Source organism: Trachinotus anak, unplaced genomic scaffold, assembly GCF_046630095.1.
Source record: "Trachinotus anak isolate AG129_WGS33_773 ecotype Australia unplaced genomic scaffold, CSIRO_AGI_Tana_v1 ptg000013l, whole genome shotgun sequence".
Taxonomy (NCBI): Eukaryota; Metazoa; Chordata; class Actinopteri; order Carangiformes; family Carangidae; genus Trachinotus; species Trachinotus anak.
The window spans coordinates 28,271,157-28,290,996 of NW_027273864.1; the positions used below are offsets into that span (position 1 = coordinate 28,271,157).

The 19,840-nt window shown below is 38.7% G+C and overlaps 4 protein-coding genes and 1 long non-coding RNA gene across 6 annotated transcripts in view; 1 reads left to right on the forward strand and 4 right to left on the reverse strand.

Annotated features, from left to right (window-relative positions):
• LOC139630595 (odorant receptor 131-2-like) lies at positions 1-2,545 on the reverse strand. Its single transcript, XM_071494204.1, has 4 exons — positions 2,340-2,545; positions 1,980-2,118; positions 1,097-1,522; positions 1-293 (listed from the first exon to the last, which is right to left on the reverse strand). Exons 1-4 carry the CDS (start codon positions 2,534-2,536, stop codon positions 45-47), a joined length of 1,011 nt encoding a protein of 336 aa, XP_071350305.1. The 5' UTR covers positions 2,537-2,545; the 3' UTR covers positions 1-44.
• Positions 2,546-5,082: 2,537 nt separating this feature from the next.
• LOC139630593 (odorant receptor 131-2-like) lies at positions 5,083-8,611 on the reverse strand. Its single transcript, XM_071494201.1, has 2 exons — positions 6,850-8,611; positions 5,083-5,927 (listed from the first exon to the last, which is right to left on the reverse strand). Exons 1-2 carry the CDS (start codon positions 7,027-7,029, stop codon positions 5,112-5,114), a joined length of 996 nt encoding a protein of 331 aa, XP_071350302.1. The 5' UTR covers positions 7,030-8,611; the 3' UTR covers positions 5,083-5,111.
• A 35-nt stretch (positions 8,612-8,646) lies between these two features.
• On the reverse strand, positions 8,647-13,727 carry LOC139630588 (odorant receptor 131-2-like). The gene is made up of 2 exons (XM_071494196.1): positions 12,426-13,727; positions 8,647-10,696 (listed from the first exon to the last, which is right to left on the reverse strand). Exons 1-2 carry the CDS (start codon positions 12,753-12,755, stop codon positions 9,875-9,877), a joined length of 1,152 nt encoding a protein of 383 aa, XP_071350297.1. The 5' UTR covers positions 12,756-13,727; the 3' UTR covers positions 8,647-9,874.
• Positions 9,889-19,840, forward strand: part of LOC139630596 (uncharacterized) — a 71,715-nt gene continuing 61,763 nt past the window's right edge. For both annotated transcript variants that reach the window (XR_011693183.1, XR_011693182.1), the window contains exons 1-2: positions 9,889-9,955; positions 13,781-13,831. This is a non-coding gene — a long non-coding RNA (uncharacterized lncRNA). The remainder of the gene's footprint in view (positions 9,956-13,780; positions 13,832-19,840) is intronic.
• Positions 16,055-19,778, reverse strand: LOC139630585 (odorant receptor 131-2-like; the record flags this gene model as incomplete). The annotated part of the gene is made up of 2 exons (XM_071494192.1): positions 18,521-19,778; positions 16,055-16,786 (listed from the first exon to the last, which is right to left on the reverse strand). Coding segments are annotated over exons 1-2 (1,062 nt in total), but the record flags the coding sequence as incomplete, so codon positions are not given.

Below are 19,840 nucleotides of genomic sequence, written 5' to 3' on the forward strand. Positions count from 1 at the left end.
TGTCTCTGTCTGAACAGAGACTGACGGCCCATTGGACTTCTCTCCTACAAGTTCACTTTCAGTAAGAATGGCCTGACCCTGACGATACTGTGGCTCTGACAAGCCAGGTACCGGGTCCAGTACTTCCTGAACTGCTCGTCCCGAAAACCATAGATGACAGGGCTCAGGAAACGAGGGATGATGTAGACGAGCAGGAAAAAGATGTAACGGATCTCCAAACTCAGACGGGGGAAGAGGGAGATGAGAGCAGCCTGAAGGGAGGGAACCACAAAGGCAAGCATGCACAGCAGCAGCTGAAACAAAAGGACAGGGGAGACAATAATGTAGGAAGATCTTGATAGTTACGGGCTCATTTAAAAAACATTTATAACAAACAGTAAACTTGTATGATCCTCGGATCACTGAAGTCTGTCATCTTATACTAATGAGATGTTTAAGTATAGAATTATTTTTCATTTGTACAAAACCTTACAAACAAACTCTAAGCATTAAAAGCAACTGAGTAGTGTTTGGCTATCAAAGTATTGACTGGTATTGATCTATCCCATCCTTAATCATATGCAGTTTAATTAGTGTAGTATATTCAGCTTGACAAACGCCTGTTGAATTTAAAGGTGAACAATTAGTCAATCAGACAGCAAATTAATCAGTTGTCATTTAATTACCTAAAAAGACAATTACATTTTTTCTGGTCTAGTTGAGGATTTGCTATTTTCATTTCTCTGCGTTTTGGACTGTTGGTCAAACAGCCTGACACTTGAAAGCCTCACATTGGATATTAAGATGAACACTTTATAGTTCAAGCAGTTAATCATTTAATTAGAAAAACTGATAATGAAAATAATTATTTTCTGACCAATTTGAGTCTGTCTTGAAATTTACTTATTAATACAATATTAATTTGTTTTATATGTAAAATGGTTTTATTTTGTTAAAGAAAACCTGATGTCATCTTGACCTTTGCCTCAAGTTGGAAAGAGTCCATATCATATATCTCAATATATCACTTGTTATACACAAATATAATAATTACATATTACATCTTTTTAGGTGTTAAAGATTCTGGTTCAGTGGCTGTTCCCTCTGTGATACCCACCTGCACCCCATGAAGCAACACAGTGTTCCTGGCTCTCTTCACTGAGGCCAGGCCTGTTGAGGCAGCTCGTGCCGTCAGCATGATCTTGCAGTAGGTGTAGAGCAGCGTCAGAGCCACGAAGGAGAGGTATGTTCCATCGAACACACAGTTCTTGTAGTAGATGGACCGGTCGCGAAAGAGAAGTGAGTGGTCGCAAAAAATGGTGGCGTGGAAGACACTTGGGGGCTCCTTGACAATGGTGATGAGGAGGTCGGTGACAGGCGGGGTGGCGGTGAGGATGAGGATGACACAGATGAGGAGGAGGGTGCGAGGGATGGTGCACATCTGGCTGTAGTGTAAGGGGTAGCAGATGGAGATGTAGCGCTCCACGGCCATGCCGGCTAGGATTAGAGGGGTGGAGCGGGTGGTGAGGACCGCTGTCATGATCTGAGGGAAACACAGTGGAGGTGTGGGGGTAGTTAACAACAGTGCACCATAAGAGATTTTGTAGCTCTTGGCTGAAACCTCCGAAGCAAGTGAGAGATTTATATCTGCTCAGCAAGTTTTAGAAAGTTGTGCTGGTTATCAGTAAAAATTTAACCCTTTCACACTCTGAAGTGTGAATACTGCAGCAGCAGGTACAGATTCATGATTGTTCAAAGTCGCTTCTAAAAGCCGTAAATTTTTTATTATTAGTGACTTCTTCCTGTGCTGCCTTTCATATCTCAAACATTTAAAACCCAGAACGCTGAACGTTTGTGGCTCATGCTCCTAAATTTCAGACTCTTGTGGGAGAAAACTGAAGTATCAATTTTCCAAAATACTGATATGTGGCTACTGTTCACACACGCCAAGAGTTGAACAGAACCTGCTTGGTAATACAGTTGGTGTTGAGATGACTCACCAGAAAGCAGCAGACAGAGGCGTGGATCCTCCTGAAGATGTAGCTAACCACGTAGAGAGCTGTTACAAGGGTTAGCTGCAGAGCGTCGTTGATCACCATGCAAATGAACATGATGTATCGGGGGTTCTCATAGAAGAGGCTATAGGGTCAGAGATGGACTGGTGTGTTTTTAAATGAAAACTGTATGATTTAGTTTAACATGAGCTAAACATAATAAGTGAGCTTGAAGAGGTGTGTTTTGAGGTGGGATTTGAAAACAGGATGTTTACATCTGTTGTTGGCATCAAGTTAAACACATGATCACATGAATCATTGTGTGTTCAGAAACTAAACGTTTGATTGCTGCTGTGTGTATAGTACCTGTGTCGTAGGAAGGTGTGCACCATGCTGCTGTTGATGATACTGAGGGCCAGCCACACCAGCATGGCCACTATGTTTTTGGTCAGAGCATTAGAGAAGCTGTCTTTAGGCACAACCTCAGCGCCCTCTGTCAGTGTAAAGCTGGTGTTAATCAGCAGCAGGCCCCCATAGGAGGTGGAGTTGTGCATCACTGACATCTTCTCCTCACAATCTGAAGAAACACAGACATGAAATCTGAAGTTTTACAGAAAAATACAAATGATTGTATTCATGAATTACACCTAGTGACTTTGTGATTATAGTTATTTGCGTGCATTAAATACCTAATATTGTGTGATTGAAAGATTTGCACACATGAGAGTAAATGGGTTACATTTTTTGTAACTTATTTGTTTTACAAAAAAATGCATTTATAATGTATGCATATAATTATCCTTAGATAGTGAAACAAAAACATGCACTATAAGAAACAGAGATGAGCACATGAAATACATGAGAGGCTATATGGAAGGCTACATCATCATATTTTATAATAGTAAATATTAAGACATCTTAACCTTTACTTACAGCCACAGATATCTCATTCACACTTCTTCAGCAGTTCATGGGTCACAACGTTTTAAAATGTGGCCCTGAAATCTGCAGGAAGATCAGAGGGAATACATCTCAAGTATAAAGCACCATTAAAAACATGTTTGTGAGTTTGCTCTCTGATAAAATGAGAGTGCATGTAGACAAAACCCACACAAAGAGTCTTGATATTGATTTTCTGCATTTTGTTATGTTAAGGCAGAGCATACTTTTATTTTGAAGCAGTAAATAAAAGCTTAACAAAAATGTAAATATCTCAACATAATGATGTTTTGGGACACATTAGTATGTATAATGTAATATAATACAACTGTTACACAACAGTTTTAAGATTTAAAAGTATACACATACATTGTATTCAAGATTTAAAGACTTACTTTGTTCAGCGTCTCATAAATATTGACTCAATCGTCTGTTATGAAGATGTGAAATGCATTCGACCAAAAAAAAACTTTTTTCTTATGACATCGCCTGAAAAAAAAATTGGAATTGTTCATTGTAGAAATGTAGATTTACACATTCAACACTTACACATCCATAATTTTAACACAAGTGGGTCACGCAGCCTTTTCAAACTTGCACTGCCTTCAATAGTAACAACAAAACAAAACGTAGTGATAATAGTGATTCTGTACTCACAGACAAGCCCTCTCTCTCCTGTCATCACTGACTGTCAGTGACCTCCTCCAGCAGCCTGAGCTCTCATATATAAGGATTTGTGTGGATGCTTGTGTGTGTCTGTCTGTGTGTGTATTGATCCTGTCGTCATAGGGATAGGGTAATGGTCACGCTGTGGATCCCACTAATGAGCATGAGGAGACATTTGATCCCTAAACAAGTGAGGAAGAGGAGCAGAAAAACAACATGTGGTTTGATAATCAGTATTAGTTTAGTATGGGTTTTGACAGAAGGCCAGTGAGCCATCAAGTGTGTTTATGATTTAAACAATTATCATATGGTGACATTTATGAAAATCCGACATTGCTGGTTTATAAAGAAAGTTTTGAAAAAATCAGGAACACAAGTGTAAACATCACTTGTAACAAGAATTCTAAATTAACTAAATTCTACAATAATAGAAATCGTATTAGCTTGCATTAAGTAGTGTGTTTTGCCATTTCTGGTTAAGAGGTGTGATAGCCACTGTGACAGGTTTTTTAGGGCGACATGAACAGCTAACAAATCTGGATACATCATCTGCTCCTGGTGGAGGTGCTTCAGTCAGAAAAACTGCAGTAAATTTCAGCATGTCAAAGAGAAACGACCAGAAAATTCTATTAGCACATAGCAAACAGCAACCAAATCTGGAACAGGCAATTTAGGATGACTCACTACCCACAGTTCATTTGCTTCCAATTTAAAGGGAGTTTGTTATTTTGTCTATTTTCTACAGGTGAGCAGTTGATTTTAAAGCCAATTGTGAAGCAGATTGATTTGCGTTGTAAAAGATATAATAGTAGCTCAGACTCTTTATTCTACCACCAACATGTTTCCCAGTAAATTGTGGACATAACCGACTGTAAATGTCTTAGTACTAAAAGAATAATGTGAGGTTGTTTGTATGTTCCCAAAGTCCCGAAACTCCAGAGGCAAAAGAATCGAGTTTTGATCTTTTTGCAGTCAGTAGGTTGACAATCTTTTTGTTTTCCCTGTCTTTACTTTTGACGGACCAACTTTGCTGTAAAAAGGTATTATAAGCCTGCCATATTTTGATTGCCACATAACAAACATGCCATGCATGTGTCTGAGAGAAAGTCAAATCTGGCATTTCTCCTGTGATTATGTGAAACCAGTAATAGTTTCATCTATACCTGCTAAAACTGACACCATCATTACATTTCTACCGTTTACTGCCTCGGTTAAAAGAAATGTGACGGTTTTCTGTGTTGACTCTGTTTAGAAAGACAAGACAGAATCTTTTAGACCAGTGGTTCCCAGCCTTTTCCAACTCTAGGGCCACTTAAAAATCTCAGAAATGTTAGCGGCCAACATCTGACCCCATAACATTAATGAGGTCCGTGTGTGTGTGTGTGTGTGTGTGTGTGTGTGTGTGTGTGTGTGTGTGTGTGTGTGTGTGTGTGTGTGTGCTCTTTTCTTTATTTGCATTAGTAAATACATGTAAAATAAATAATATATTAATAAATTGAATACATTTAATCCTAATATTTGCTATATAAATGGTTACATGTTGTCTGTGTCCTGAGGGCCCACTTTCTGCGGTTTGTCCCTGCAGCTGTTGCTCAGAAGGTACATCTTGAAGTACCTCCTGAACTTTTTGTCTCTGACGCCGTAGATGACTGGGCTCAGGAACCGGGGCAGGATGTAGACGATTAGGTAGTTTGCAAATCTGATTTCGAGGATGCGGCCAGGGAAGATGAGATGCAGAGCAATCTCCACACTGGGGGAGATGTAGGAGAGCAGGCACATGGCCAGCTGGACACCATGGAGCAGGATGGTGTTCCTGGCTCTCTGGGCTGATGTCTTCTCTGTGGAGATGGCCCTTGCTGCAAACATGATTCTCAAATAGGTGAAGATCAGAGTCAGAAACACACAGGAAAAGTAGATGATATCAAAGGCTTGTCTCTTGTACGCGAGGATCGGGTCTTTGAACACATTCTGGCGCAAGCAGAATACCGATTCATGAAAGAAGCTCAGGGACTCAGTCGCCAGTGTCACAAATAAATCTGTGATGTCTGGAGCCACACTTATAAACCAAATCAGTCCGATGACCATGTAGGTTCTTCTCACTGTGCATATTCGGGAGTGGCTGAAAGGTTCGCAAATAGCAATGTAGCGCTCTATGGCCATGCCTGCTAAGTTGACTGGGGTGTTCCTGGTGGTGAAGACTGCCACAAGGATGAAGAAGCAGCAGAAAGAGACGTTAATCTTGTAGAAGATGTAGCTGAGGACGAAAAGTGTGATGGTGACGGTCAGCTGGATGGCATCGTTTATCACCATGTGGATGAAGAGGATGTAACGAGGGTCTTCATAAAAGGTCTGGAGGGAGATAAAGGAGGGGTGTCAAGTATGCAACATTATAGTTGGTTAGTACACAGCAACAGTTGATGGTATAAGAGGGGAGGGATAAAGAAAATTCAGTCAGATGACGGGTTGTATTAGAGGAGTTCTGGAAGAAAAAATCTGCACGGCAACTGTGACCATCCTGAAAGTTCAATTCAATTCAATTCAATTCAATTTTATTTGTATAGCGCCAAATCATAATATACATTATCTCAAGGCACTTTACAGGGTAAGGTCAAGACCTTACTTTGTTACAGAAAAAAACCCAACAGTTCCCACAACGAGCAAGCGCTTGGCGACAGGGGGGAGGAAAAACTCCCTTTTAACAGGAAGAAACCTCCAACAGAACCAGGCTCAGGGTGGGCGGCCGTCTGCCTCGACCGGTTGGGTTTAGGAGAAGATAGAAAGAGGGGGAGGGGGAGGAGAGGGGAGAGAAGAGAGAGAGAGAGAGACCAGGAACAGCTGTGTCGGTAATGGTGTGAATTATTAATTTTAATACAGTAATAATTTGTGATTAGGTTAAAAAAAAAAAAAAACTTCGCCACCTTGTGAAGTACAAAGTGCGATGAAAACATGATAAAAAAAAACATACTGCAACTATTGATTATTTTCATTAACAAATAATCCGCCAGTGATCAAACAATAAATTGTTTGATTTTATGAAACAAACACAAGCAACAGATCCTCACCCTTGGGAAGACGGAGTAGGTGAATGTTAGAGCTTTTATAAAACACTGAAGCGATGAATTGATAATCTGAATGGTTGTTGGTTGATATTCTGAATGACTAATCAGTTAATCAAATAATTGATGCAGCACTAAGGTGTCACTTCTGCTGGTGTATGTTATGTGCCTGTGTGTGTGTGTGTGTGTGTGTGTGTGTGTGTGTGTGTGTGTACCTGGTGTCTGAAAAAAGTGGCTGCCAAGGTGCCATTGATGTAACTGAGGATGAGCCAGACCAGAACCACAATCAGGTTCTTCACAAATGCTGTGGTGAACGTGTCTCTGGCGAATGTGAGCTGATGAAGCAACAGAGGGAGCCAGAGAGAGGGAAACACAAACCACAGATGAATTATCATAGATCTTAATCCTGTCACTGTGATTCAGTCAGCTGACACCTGCTGAATTCCTCTCAAACTGTCTCTTGAAAAAATGCATTAGATGTAATATTTTGTATTTCATGAGCACTAACAGGTATATAAACACTGTCCTCACTCATTACACACAACATGAACTTTAATTGTTGAAATAATATGCATTAACATTGATAACTTGTCAGTTTTAAGATTACATCAAAGTGAAGAACAATTTCTTTTAAGACAAGATCAGCTCATGTTTGAAGACTTAACTTCATGAATATGAGCTGATCGCAGTCAGGGATGGAAGAAAATATTGTAGTTGTAATTGTGTTCAACACGATAAAACAGAATTATGTTTACTGCAGGTCAATTTTCAAGCAAACACCTTGATTAGCACATTTGTGAATTAGGTGATCAAACATATGCATGACAGTAATCTGGGCCAGGACATGATGAATTCTGTTTGAGGCTTCATATTTGGGTAAGTGGTTATAATAACTGGTAGTCACTGACTCAGTGTTGGAGAGATAACTTTAAGAAATTGATGTGGTCTTTTCATAGTTTATCCAAAAAATAAATTAAAAAGATACATTTTCTCGCTTTAGTCTTAAGGAATTAAATGTCTTAATACTTAAGATTAAAATGATGAAGTTTACACTGAAACAGTGACATAAAAACTTTTTCGATACAACAGTACAAATCAAAAACAGTTACACTTTTTCATTGATATGAAGGCAGTTGCTTCACCAAACCTGATAGGTCATGTTGCCACCTGGACCCACTGATGAGCTCATATTTCACTGGGACCTGAGAAAAGAGTATACAAAGCAGAAAAAAACAAACTGGCGAATATATAGAAGGAATTACCCTAAAACTGCATAAGAAACTCAGTCTTATAAATCTATTTACAGTCAAAATTTTGGTAAACTCACCCTTATCTGCATCTTTATGATGCACATACACTAGTTTGACCACAAAAGCAAACGTGTATTTTTGTTTCACATTTTTCTTTTTGTTTTAGAGAAGATTAAATATTTAAGAAGATAATAGATTTTCCAGTAAAAACAACTATACAGTTCTACAGCCTCATTGCTGTAAATCTGAGATTTTACTCTTATTATTCAAGCAATTTGAAAACCTGACACTGAGGTTTCCTTTGTGATTTAAAAATATATCAAAACACTTCTCAGGTGTTGTAGACCACAAAAATGTAATCCCTATTTAATTTAAATTTGATGCCGTGATTCCTCTTTCACCTTCAGACTGATTTTTCTTCATTTTTCTCTTATGGACATCATAACTCATAACTCATACATAATGTTAAAACATGTATTAGTGTTAATCACTTCATTAATATTAACAACGGCACGTGTGTAAAGGTTAACAAATGTGTACATAATAGCAATATTTATTTTTATGGTACATTGTAAAGCTTATCTAACTTTTACGAAGATCAGTCAGCTGCTAAAACATGACTGTGTAGTATTTTTTCAGTACAAACACGTGTATGGCTGTATTGTCAACATTAAAACTGTATAGACACCATGAAAGATAGCTGCAATGCAAAAGCTATTGGGGATCTTGATAAACAAACAAACATGTAAATGTATCACAAATGATCATAAAATGTAGTGTCAACACAAGTACATATATGCACACATAAGAGCATCTACTAATTCAAAGAGTGCTGCAGTTACATTTCCAACTTTTTCATTTAAAATGAAAACATATGGACACAGTAACTACCAACATATGAACAAACTCACAGTGTAACATTGCTCAGCAAAGAGTTGCATATTAAAGGCTATATTCATGACCTACCTGAGTCCAGGTTGGATGCTAGATGCAGAAAGACTGTCAGATGAGCCCTTTTTAACACTTTGAAACAGGAGTTAATTGATTTTTTTCCCATCGTCCTCCTCAGTGTTTACCAGAGAAAAGAAAAACATGATAACGATGATGATAATAGTTGGTGGTGTTATGACAGTGAGGTGAGATCATTGTTTTATATTTTGTGATGTGATTTCTTTCTCTTTTTTTTTTTGGCATTTCACTCAGGTCCAATTTATGTGAGATATTCAGAAGTGTATGACTGCAGCTAACATTTATTCCTCTTATTGATCGGTTTGTTGATTACAGTCTCAGTTACTCTACTCTTGAAGTGTTACTCTGGAAAAATGTCAAAAAAAAGTGGAAAATGTCCATGACAGCTTCCCACAGTATAAGGTAACATCTTCAAATGTCTTGTATTGTCCAACCACTAGTTCAAAAATCACATAAGACAAAGAAATGCAGCAAGTCCTCGCGTATGAGAAGCTGAAACAAGGTCATGTTTGGCCTTTTTGCTTAAAAAAATACTAAACTTATTAGTTAGTTTAAAAATAGTTGCTGAATAATTTGAAGTGCTTTTCTTTTTTTTTTGACACTTGACAGTCAAAAGAGACGGGAAATAAGGGCAGAAAGAGGGACACAACAAAACAACAAAAGTCCCATGGCTCAGCATTATTATATGTACAATGCATTCGAGGAAGTATTTAGACCCCTTCAATTTCTATTTTGTTATGTTGCAGCCTTATGTCAAAGTCCAAAAAATATTTTTTTCCCTCATGAATCTACACTCAATAGCCCATCATGACAAAGTGAATTTACTCACAGTGTCCTTATATTTGAAATGTTATCACTGCTGCCAGACAAACTAAAAACTAAAATAAAAACAAAACAACAGTCATTTAAAACACAAATTATATTACATATTTTTGTAGAGATAAAAGATTTGTTTGGTCTGTAGATGTTTTATAATATACATGTGGTGTTTGAGGGAATGTGGTTGGACATTGAGAAACTGTCACTGCTGTTTCACAGGAGGCATCATGTTTGGCACGGTGACATTTTCTGGGTGGCTGCTTGTGCTCACTTTACAAAGCAGGTACCTTCTTACATATCTCCTGAAGGTCTGGTCCCGCAGTCCATAAACAATGGGGCTAACAAACCTAGGCACAATCTGGACAATGACATAGCAGGCAAAGCGTATGGACAAGTGCTGTTTGGGCAGTAAGTAGAGGAGACCTTGTTCAAACATGGGTCTCACATAAGTAAGCATGCACAACAGCAACTGAAAACCATGGAGGAGAATAGTGTTTCTGGCTTTTTTAGAGTCTACAGTTGCTCCTTTGGCGGCAAACAGAATCCTGAAGTAAGTGTAAAAGAGTATGAGCCAAACCAAGACAAGACAAACAATGTGTGACACGTCCCTCTTCTTTAGGCTGTAGGTGGTTCTGAACACATAATCTCTGGCACAAAACACTTTGAGGTGAAAGAAATGCAGAGGCTCCGTGGCCAGGAGGATGAAGAGGTCTGGTAGGATAGAAAGTGAACTCGCTACCCAGATCAAACCAATCAGGATGTAGGTTTTCTTGACGGTGCAGATCAGGCCGTGACGGAGGGGGATGCAGACGGCGATGTAGCACTCGACTGCCATTCCAGCCAAATTTAGTGGCGTGTTGAGGGTGGTGAGGATGGTAATGAGCAGCAGGATGAGGCATAAAGGTACATTGATAGTATACAGGGTGTAGCTGATGACATAGAGAAGAGTGGACAGGAACAGCTGTGTCATGTCATTTATCACCAGGTGGATGAACAGAATGTAACGTGAGCTCGAACTGAAGATCTGTAACGTAAAGGAAAAAAAGAAAAGAGAATCAAGCAAACAAAGAAGCAGTACATGCCATTAAAAAGCAGACTATGCAGTGGAATAGACTCACAACAAGTAACAATAACAAACTTCATACTTAATAACAACAAAATATTTGAATTATTGTCTAATATAGGGATGGGAGTTATTAGGATTTTATTGATACCAATGTAATTATCTATTCCTTTAACGATTGCTAATCATTTTTCTGTGTGGGGGGGAAAAAGTAGGCCTGTGCAAATTTTTGCCAGACAGTTGCACCTGACACCCCAATGGCCCCACTACAATTCCCCCTCCTTTAAAACTGTTTGCTCCATCTGTCGGTCCAAGCATAAGTCAGCCTACACAGAACAGAATGAGGTATAAACAATCAATATTTATTGAATAGAATATTTTCCATAGAATCTTAAGATAAGTGAATATTAACATTAACATAAATAAGTGAATGGGAAAAAAAATAAAATATAACCCTGAGGTTTTGCTCTGCTGCCTGGCAATTTACAGTCCTCATAATATTATACAATTAGTTTTGGCTTTACACTGTAAACACAAGCACTTAAACCTGTAGACTGTGCCTGCAGATATAATATTAATTAAATCTGATGAATCAGGCCGATTCAAGCTGGTTCCCCCGATTTCCTTTGAAACACTTTCAAATTTAAATGACTCTTTCTACTGTGGGCCAGTTAATCAACATTTTAAATAAAATTTTTAATCAATAATCAATGTCTATCCATTACTTTTCATCTTGCATTGGCCCAGAGTTGGAACTAAACCTGAGAGACCAGATAATCATTGTGGCATGCTCGACGGGATTATCTTTTCTGAGCTTCCTTTTTTTAGACACCATTGGTGTTTGTCCATCGTCATACATAGGTGTATTTCACTCTGACTTTTATCAGGCACAGAGTCACAGGGCAGCCGTGGAAGTGGGAGGGAAGAGAGAGAGACGGACAGAGACACTGCTGTCACCGCAGTTCACTCATATCGTGTTTTGTCACTTTTTTCTGACTGGACGGATAGTTCCACTTTCCTCTCACCATAGCTGTAAACGTTAGCAAACATTAACAACCACTTTGGTACGAGGAGGTTCCTTGCTAATTTGTGGAGCCCTACGCAACTTACGTAGTGAGGGTTTACCGCTCAGCTCTGTAAACCATGCCGGAAAAGAATCGAAAGGCTCGGTGGCAAACAATTTGGAACCAGTTCTCGACTTCAACAGGTTCTCAGTTCTGATTCCTATAAAAGCCAAATTTACCCCAAATCTATGACCAATAGAAGAAAACGTCCCTTTGGGTCAGAGGTGGAAGTTTTCTGTACATAACAGCACATTTTACAGGATAATGTCTGCGTGATAAATAAGAAAGTCATTTAATGATTTGTTTCTACTGAATATGACTGATACTGTAAAACTAATAAACATTCAAAGCAGTGAGCCAGATCTTATGAATATCATACAATGGTGTCAATACACATGGTTTTGTCTTGGTTTTGCATTTTGTCTTTTCGATTTTTTTATACAGTTTTATACAGTTATTCCTTTTTTTTTTTTTTAACAACCTGCTATGATCCTAGATATTTAAATGTGGCACAGTACATCATGACCATTTTATCTCTTCTTGAAAACTGATGTGTTAAAGCTGTTAGAATTTATTCTAATTCCTGTTGTACATGCTGTATATAAAAACAATGCTGCACTTCAGACCTGGTGCTTTCTGAAGGTGTGGACCAGAGTACCATTGACATAGTTAATGGAGATGCAGAGAGCTGTGACAATCACATTCTTGGTCAAAGCTGTAGCGAAGGTGTCCCGCTGTCTCCCAGCTGCAGTAAAAGTGCCATTGACAGATGATAAATTCATGTCTAAAATGGCAGAGTTGTCCTTGTCTGAAAGAAGCACAGATACATCTATAGCTACACGAATATCTGTCATTAAAATTTCTAAATCACAGAAAAAGTACATGATATGCAGAATACATGCACACATATGACATGCATCAAGACAATATAATGATATACACAATGACACAGCCATTTGCAGCCCATGCAATATCAGTTCAATGCAAGAAAAGCAGTAAGCATGAAAAGAATGTTCATACCCAGTAGGACGTCACATAACATGTGGATGTTGATGTAATGAGTTTATATAGGTTGATAGATGTCATTTGAGATTATTGGTTGTGTATGTGTGTTAATGTTGGCATGTGTGTATCTTAAAGGAACAGTTTTATATTTTGGGAAATGTGCTAATTTGCTTTCTTTCCAAGAATGACATGAGTGTTTGTCAATTGAAATTTTGTTTCTTAAAGCAGCTACATCAACATTTTATAATGACATAAAATATCAATTTACAATGTGAAAACAGTGTGAAAAGTGTCTCTGGTAGTGCTGAACCTACAGAGAATTATCAGATGAGTCTGCAGCTTTATGGAGCTTTATATAGTTTCAGTCCATTGTTATAGTTTTCTGGCTTACAACTTAATTGATCTGTTTCACTTTCACAGCATTTTTCTGGCCACAGCTGGCAGATATTTTCAGAGAAACAGCTGTAAAAAGCAACTGTCCACTACCTGCTCCGCAGCAAACAGCAGACAGACATAGTTAGAGACCAGCTAGTCAATATAGTGGAACATTTAGCAGCTGAAGAGCCACATATTTCCCTCAGGAGTGGTGCAGACCAAAAACAGAACTAAAAGAGAGGGAATGTCAAGTGAATGGATAGCCAAATTAATTAATTAATTTTTTCTTCTTCTTTTTTTAAAAAACATTTTTCTAGATACAACATGTGAGCTTTAGAGATGGTGGTAGACTTTGCACAGCCATGCTGTTTCTCTCTGAGAGCAGTGTTTATGCTAAGCTTGGCTAACCAAATCCTGACTATAGCGCCATACTAGATCCACAGACTTTAGATTTGTGTCAGTCTTCTCATTTCACTCACACAAAGAAAATGAATAAGTGTGTTCACAAAACTTGTTAAACTAACTGCTTTAAACCTGTGTTGTAATGAGGGATGAATACTGAAAACTGGTCCTAAAGCTGTATTAATCTTTTCTTTTGTAGGCACTTGAGGGCAGCAGACTAGGAGCAAGATCAGCATTCATCTGGAGCCACGTAAGTCCAACATTCACTCTCTCTTGACTTTTGTGTGCTGTTTAGTGGTGGGCAGATATGAACAATGATACGAACAAGAGCTTTGCTGTTGTCAGGTGTGTGAATAAATGGGCATCAGTCACCTGAGGATTTGGAATTAGATCTGTCTGAGTTCTTCAACACAAAGCCAGTAAAGCGGAAGCAAGGGTTCATGTTACACACTGTGGTAGTTCGGAGAGAACTAATAGCAGGGTATTCAATCTGTTTAAAGGAGTGAGCATGTGCACTAGATTTCAAGGCCTAGCCAGTTCCACCAAACCTCATTCAAAGTCATATTTCTTCTTAGTTAGGTGGGATTGTGAAAGCTTTTCAGACCCTTACATGAGTGTGTATGTTCGCAGCAAGAGCTAGAGTAAGGTAGAGAGCTGTCCAACTGGTCTGAAAAATTCTGTTTAACTCGTCCTCATGTCCACAAATTTTACTGTGCACACATTATATTCTCCTAGGTTGTGGGTAAGTTTGTCCTTGTTCACACAGTTTGACTATCAAAGCTCAGTGACTTACAGTACTTTCTGCCTTCTCTCCAAAAGTAAATTACATCAGAAAATCAGGAGGAAAACAGGAAGGAGGGTATTTTTTAAAATCGCTTCACAAGCAACATTTCTCACACCACAGACAAAAAATGTATATCAGTGTGTTCAGCAGAGTCTCCTGTCTCAGAAAATATAATGTTTTAGTTAATAGTAGTTACTAGTAGTAGTTAATAGTAGACTTTGATTAGCAAGCCTGAGTTTGTGAGGTGTGTCTCACCATAATCCCTGTTTTAACCAGGTAGAACTGGTTACCATCACTATGGCAACCATGAATTCAAATTTTAGACAGATCATAAGAATTAGAATTTTTACGCCTTGATTCAGTTTTTTCACAACCTTCATATTTTGTCTTTAATCTCAGTTCAAGTTTCATTTACATTTCAGGCCCTTCATAAAGTAATGCAGCTCAGTCTTTCTGCATGTACTTCATACACCATGACACACCTTTAAACATTTTTCACTGCTTACACTACAGTTTAAAATTTTCATCCCTTTCCCATTTTTCCATCTCTTCATACTACTTCAGCTGCTTCTTCATACAAACTCAAGCCAGCAACACAGTTTACCCTCATCTTGGGCAGAAGCAGCAATCCCACCTCAATTTCTTCAGAGATTGCAGTTTCTATTTTAGGGAAGAGCTCATAATTTCAACAGAAAGAGTCACTTTGAAACAATAAATCCTGTGGTTAATTTTCAGATGCCCCCACGCTAATAGTAACAAAACTGCAGATTTGTTTTGTCCTTCCTGAAACTAACTCCTATTTTGGCAGTGCTGATATACCGTAGAGCTCACGGTGTTTAATGATGACTGACAAAAACGAATGCTGAACTTTGGAAAAAATAATTAATTGATTAATTTAATGAAAGGAAACATTTACAAAGTGGCTTGATATGATTCACCTGGAACTATAACTGTGACAGGGAAGTAACAGACATGTCCAGCAAACAGTTGAAGGACAGAGTGGAGTCTTGGTTACAACAACAGCAACTCCAGAGGTATGTGGCAGGGATTAAAATCCATCACAGACAAAGGCAGACCCCCACCATGATGAGTGTCGATGCATCTTATTCTAGCTCGTCTGCTGGTGTGACTGGAATGAACATGTGTGTAGTTTGCTCTGATAGAATTCTGGGCCATGCTCATAAGGCCTAGGCTGACCGTCTCGCTCCTCTGTTCACAACTGAACCCAACCTCTCCCTGGTGCAGTCTGTGGCCCCAACATGCCTCTAGTGGTCCACTGCTGTCTCTGTACCTCACACACTCAAGGCAGACAACTTGTCAGATGAGCCTTTATAGACACAGGACTGAGCTGATTTTCCTCCCATCAGCCTCCTCAGTGTTTATCAGAGAAAAAAGTGTCACAGCAAAGTGTGTGAATACTTATGTCATGTGATATTTCAGTTTTTCCTTTTTAATAAATTCTGTTTTCACTTTGTCAATATGAGGAATTGAGTTTAGATCAATGAGGGAAAATGAATTTAAGTGACTGTTAGCATAACACTGCAACATAATAAAATGTGAAAAAAGTGAAGGGGTCTGGACACTTTCTGAATGCACTGTGCACAGTGTTTGTCAGAATATGGTTGGAGTAACTGTCACTGCTGTTTCACAGGAGGCATCATGTTTGGCACAGTGACAGTGACATTTTCTTACATATCTCTTGAAGGTCTGGTCCCGCAGTCCGTAAACAATGGGGCTAACAAACCGAGGCAGGATCTGGGTAATGACATAGGAGGCAAATAATATGGACAAGTGCTGTTTGGGCAGTAAGTAGAGGAGACCTTGTTCAAACATGGGTTTCACATAAGTAAGCATGCACAACAGCAACTGAAAACCATGGAGGAGAATAGTGTTTCTGGCTTTTTTAGAGTCTACAGTTGCTCCTTTAGCAGCAAACAGAATCCTGAAGTAAGTGTAAAAGAGTATGAGCCAAACCAAGACAAGACAAACAATGTGTGACACGTCCCTCTTCTTTAGGCTGTAGGCGGTTCTGAACACATAATCTCTGACACAAAACACTTTGAGATGAAAGAAATGCAGAGGCTCCGTGGCCAGGAGGATGAAGAGGTCTGGTAGAATAGAAAGTGAACTCGCTACCCAGATCAAACCAATCAGGATGTAGGTTTTCTTGACGGTGCAGATCAGGCCGTGACGGAGGGGGATGCAGATGGCGATGTAGCACTCGACTGCCATTCCAGCCAAGTTTAGTGGCGTGTTGAGGGTGGTGAGGATGGTAATGAGCAGCAGGATGAGGCATAAAGGTACATTGATAGTATACAGGGTGTAGCTGATGACATAGAGAAGAGTGGACAGGAACAGCTGTGTCATGTCATTTATCACCAGGTGGATGAACAGAATGTAACGAGGGCTCGAACTGAAGATCTGTAACGTAAAGGAAAAAAAGAAAAGAGAATCAAGCAAACAAATGAAGCACTACATGACATTAAAAGCAGACTATGCAGTGGAATAGACTCACAACAAGTAACAATAATAAACTTCATACTTAATAACAACAAAATATTTGAATTATTGTCTAATACAGGGATGGGAGTTATTAGGATTTTATTGATACCAATGTAATTATCTATTCCTTTAACGATTGCTAATCATTTTTCTGTGTGGGGGGGGGGGGGGGGGAGTAGGCCTGCGCAAATTTTTGCCAGACAGTTGCACCTGACACCCCAATGGCCCCACTACAATCCCCCCTCCTTTAAAACTGTTTGCTCTATCTGTCGGTCTAAGCATAAGTCAGCCTACACAGAACAGAATGAGGTATAAACAATCAATATTTATTGAATAGAATATTTTCCATAGAATCTTAAGATAAGTGAATATTAACATTAACATAAATAAGTGAATGGGAAAAAAATAAAATATAACCCTGAGGTTTTGCTCTGCTGCCTGGCAATTTACAGTCCTCATAATATTATACAATTAGTTTTGGCTTTACACTGTAAACACAAGCACTTAAACCTGTAGACTGTGCCTGCAGATATAATATTAATTAAATCTGATGAATCAGGCCGATTCAAGCTGGTTCCCCCGATTTCCTTTGAAACACTTTCAAATTTAAATGACTCTTTTTACTGTGGGCCAGTTAATCAACATTTTAAATAAAATTTTTAATCAATAATCAATGTCTATCCATTACTTTTCATCTTGCATTGGCCCAGAGTTGGAACTATACCTGAGAGACCAGATAATCATTGTGTCACGCTCGACGGGATTATCTTTAACCGAGCTTCCTTTTTTTAGACACCGTTGGTGTTTCTCCATCGTCATACATAGGTGTATTTCACTCTGACTTTTATCAGGCACAGAGTCACAGGGCAGCCGTGGAAGTGGGAGGGAAGAGAGAGAGACGGACAGAGACACTGCTGTCACCGCAGTTCACTCATATCGTGTTTTGTCACTTTTTTCTGACTGGATGGATAGTTCCGCTTTCCTCTCACCATAGCTGTAAACGTTAGCAAACATTAACAACCACTTTGGTACGAGGAGGTTCCTTGCTAATTTGTGGAGCCCTACGCAACTTACGTAGTGAGGGTTTACCGCTCAGCTCTGTAAACCATGCCGGAAAAGAATCGAAAGGCTCGGTGGCAAACAATTTGGAACCAGTTCTCGACTTCAACAGGTTCTCAGTTCTGATTCCTATAAAAGCCAAATTTACCCCAAATCTATGACCAATAGAAGAAAACGTCCCTTTGGGTCAGAGGTGGAAGTTTTCTGTACATAACAGCACATTTTACAGGATAATGTCTGCGTGATAAATAAGAAAGTCATTTAATGATCTGTTTCTACTGAATATGACTGATACTGTAAAACTAATAAACATTCAAAGCAGTGAGCCAGATCTTATGAATATCATACAATGGTGTCAATACACATGGTTTTGTCTTGGTTTTGCATTTTGTCTTTTCGATTTTTTATACAGTTTTATACAGTTATTCCTTTTTTTTTTTTTTAACAACCTGCTATGATCCTAGATATTTAAATGTGGCACAGTACATCATGACCATTTTATCTCTTCTTGAAAACTGATGTGTTAAAGCTGTTAGAATTTATTCTAATTCCTGTTGTACATGCTGTATATAAAAACAATGCTGCACTTCAGACCTGGTGCTTTCTGAAGGTGTGGACCAGAGTACCATTGACATAGTTAATGGAGATGCAGAGAGCTGTGACAATCACATTCTTGGTCAAAGCTGTAGCGAAGGTGTCCCGCTGTCTCCCAGCTGCAGTAAAAGTGCCATTGACAGATGATAAATTCATGTCTAAAATGGCAGAGTTGTCCTTGTCTGAAAGAAGCACAGATACATCTATAGCTACACGAATATCTGTCATTAAAATTTCTAAATCACAGAAAAAGTACATGATATGCAGAATACATGCACACATATGACATGCATCAAGACAATATAATGATATACACAATGACACAGCCATTTGCAGCCCATGCAATATCAGTTCAATGCAAGAAAAGCAGTAAGCATGAAAAGAATGTTCATACCCAGTAGGACGTCACATAACATGTGGATGTTGATGTAATGAGTTTATATAGGTTGATAGATGTCATTTGAGATTATTGGTTGTGTATGTGTGTTAATGTTGGCATGTGTGTATCTTAAAGGAACAGTTTTATATTTTGGGAGATATGCTAATTTGCTTTCTTTCCAAGAATGACATGAGTGTTTGTCAATTGAAATTTTGTTTCTTAAAGCAGCTACATCAATATTTTATAATGACATAAAATATCAATGTGAAAACAGTGTGAAAGGTGTCTCTGGTAGTGCTGAACCTACAGAGAATTATCAGATGAGTCTGCAGCTTTATGGAGCTTTATATAGTTTCAGTCCATTGTTATAGTTTTCTGGCTTACAACTTAATTGATCTGTTTCACTTTCACAGCATTTTTCTGGCCACAGCTGGCAGATGTTTTCAGAGAAACAGCTGTAAAAAGCAACTGTCCACTACCTGCTCCGCAGCAAACAGCAGACAGACATAGTTAGAGACCAGCTAGTCAATATAGTGGAACATTTAGCAGCTGAAGAGCCACATATTTCCCTCAGGAGTGGTGCAGACCAAAAACAGAACTAAAAGAGAGGGAATGTCAAGTGAATGGATAGCCAAATTAATTAATTAATTTTTTCTTCTTCTTTTTTTAAAAAACATTTTTCTAGATACAACATGTGAGCTTTAGAGATGGTGGTAGACTTTGCACAGCCATGCTGTTTCTCTCTGAGAGCAGTGTTTATGCTAAGCTTGGCTAACCAAATCCTGACTATAGCGCCATACTAGATCCACAGACTTTAGATTTGTGTCAGTCTTCTCATTTCACTCACACAAAGAAAATGAATAAGTGTGTTCACAAAACTTGTTAAACTAACTGCTTTAAACCTGTGTTGTAATGAGGGATGAATACTGAAAACTGGTCCT

Coding starts and splice junctions, on each gene's coding strand:
- LOC139630595 (XM_071494204.1), bottom strand. CDS start 2,536: ATGTCAGTGATGCACAACTCCACCTCCTATGGGGGCCTGCTGCTGATT. Junction 2,119..2,339: donor CACACCTTCCTACGACACAG/GTACTATACACA, acceptor CTGACCCTATAG/CCTCTTCTATGAGAACCCCC. Junction 294..1,096: donor TGTTGCTTCATGGGGTGCAG/GTGGGTATCACA, acceptor CTTTTGTTTCAG/CTGCTGCTGTGCATGCTTGC.
- LOC139630593 (XM_071494201.1), bottom strand. CDS start 7,029: ATGATAATTCATCTGTGGTTTGTGTTTCCCTCTCTCTGGCTCCCTCTG. Junction 5,928..6,849: donor CCACTTTTTTCAGACACCAG/GTACACACACAC, acceptor ATCTCCCTCCAG/ACCTTTTATGAAGACCCTCG.
- LOC139630588 (XM_071494196.1), bottom strand. CDS start 12,755: ATGGCTGTGTCATTGTGTATATCATTATATTGTCTTGATGCATGTCAT. Junction 10,697..12,425: donor ACACCTTCAGAAAGCACCAG/GTCTGAAGTGCA, acceptor TTTACGTTACAG/ATCTTCAGTTCGAGCTCACG.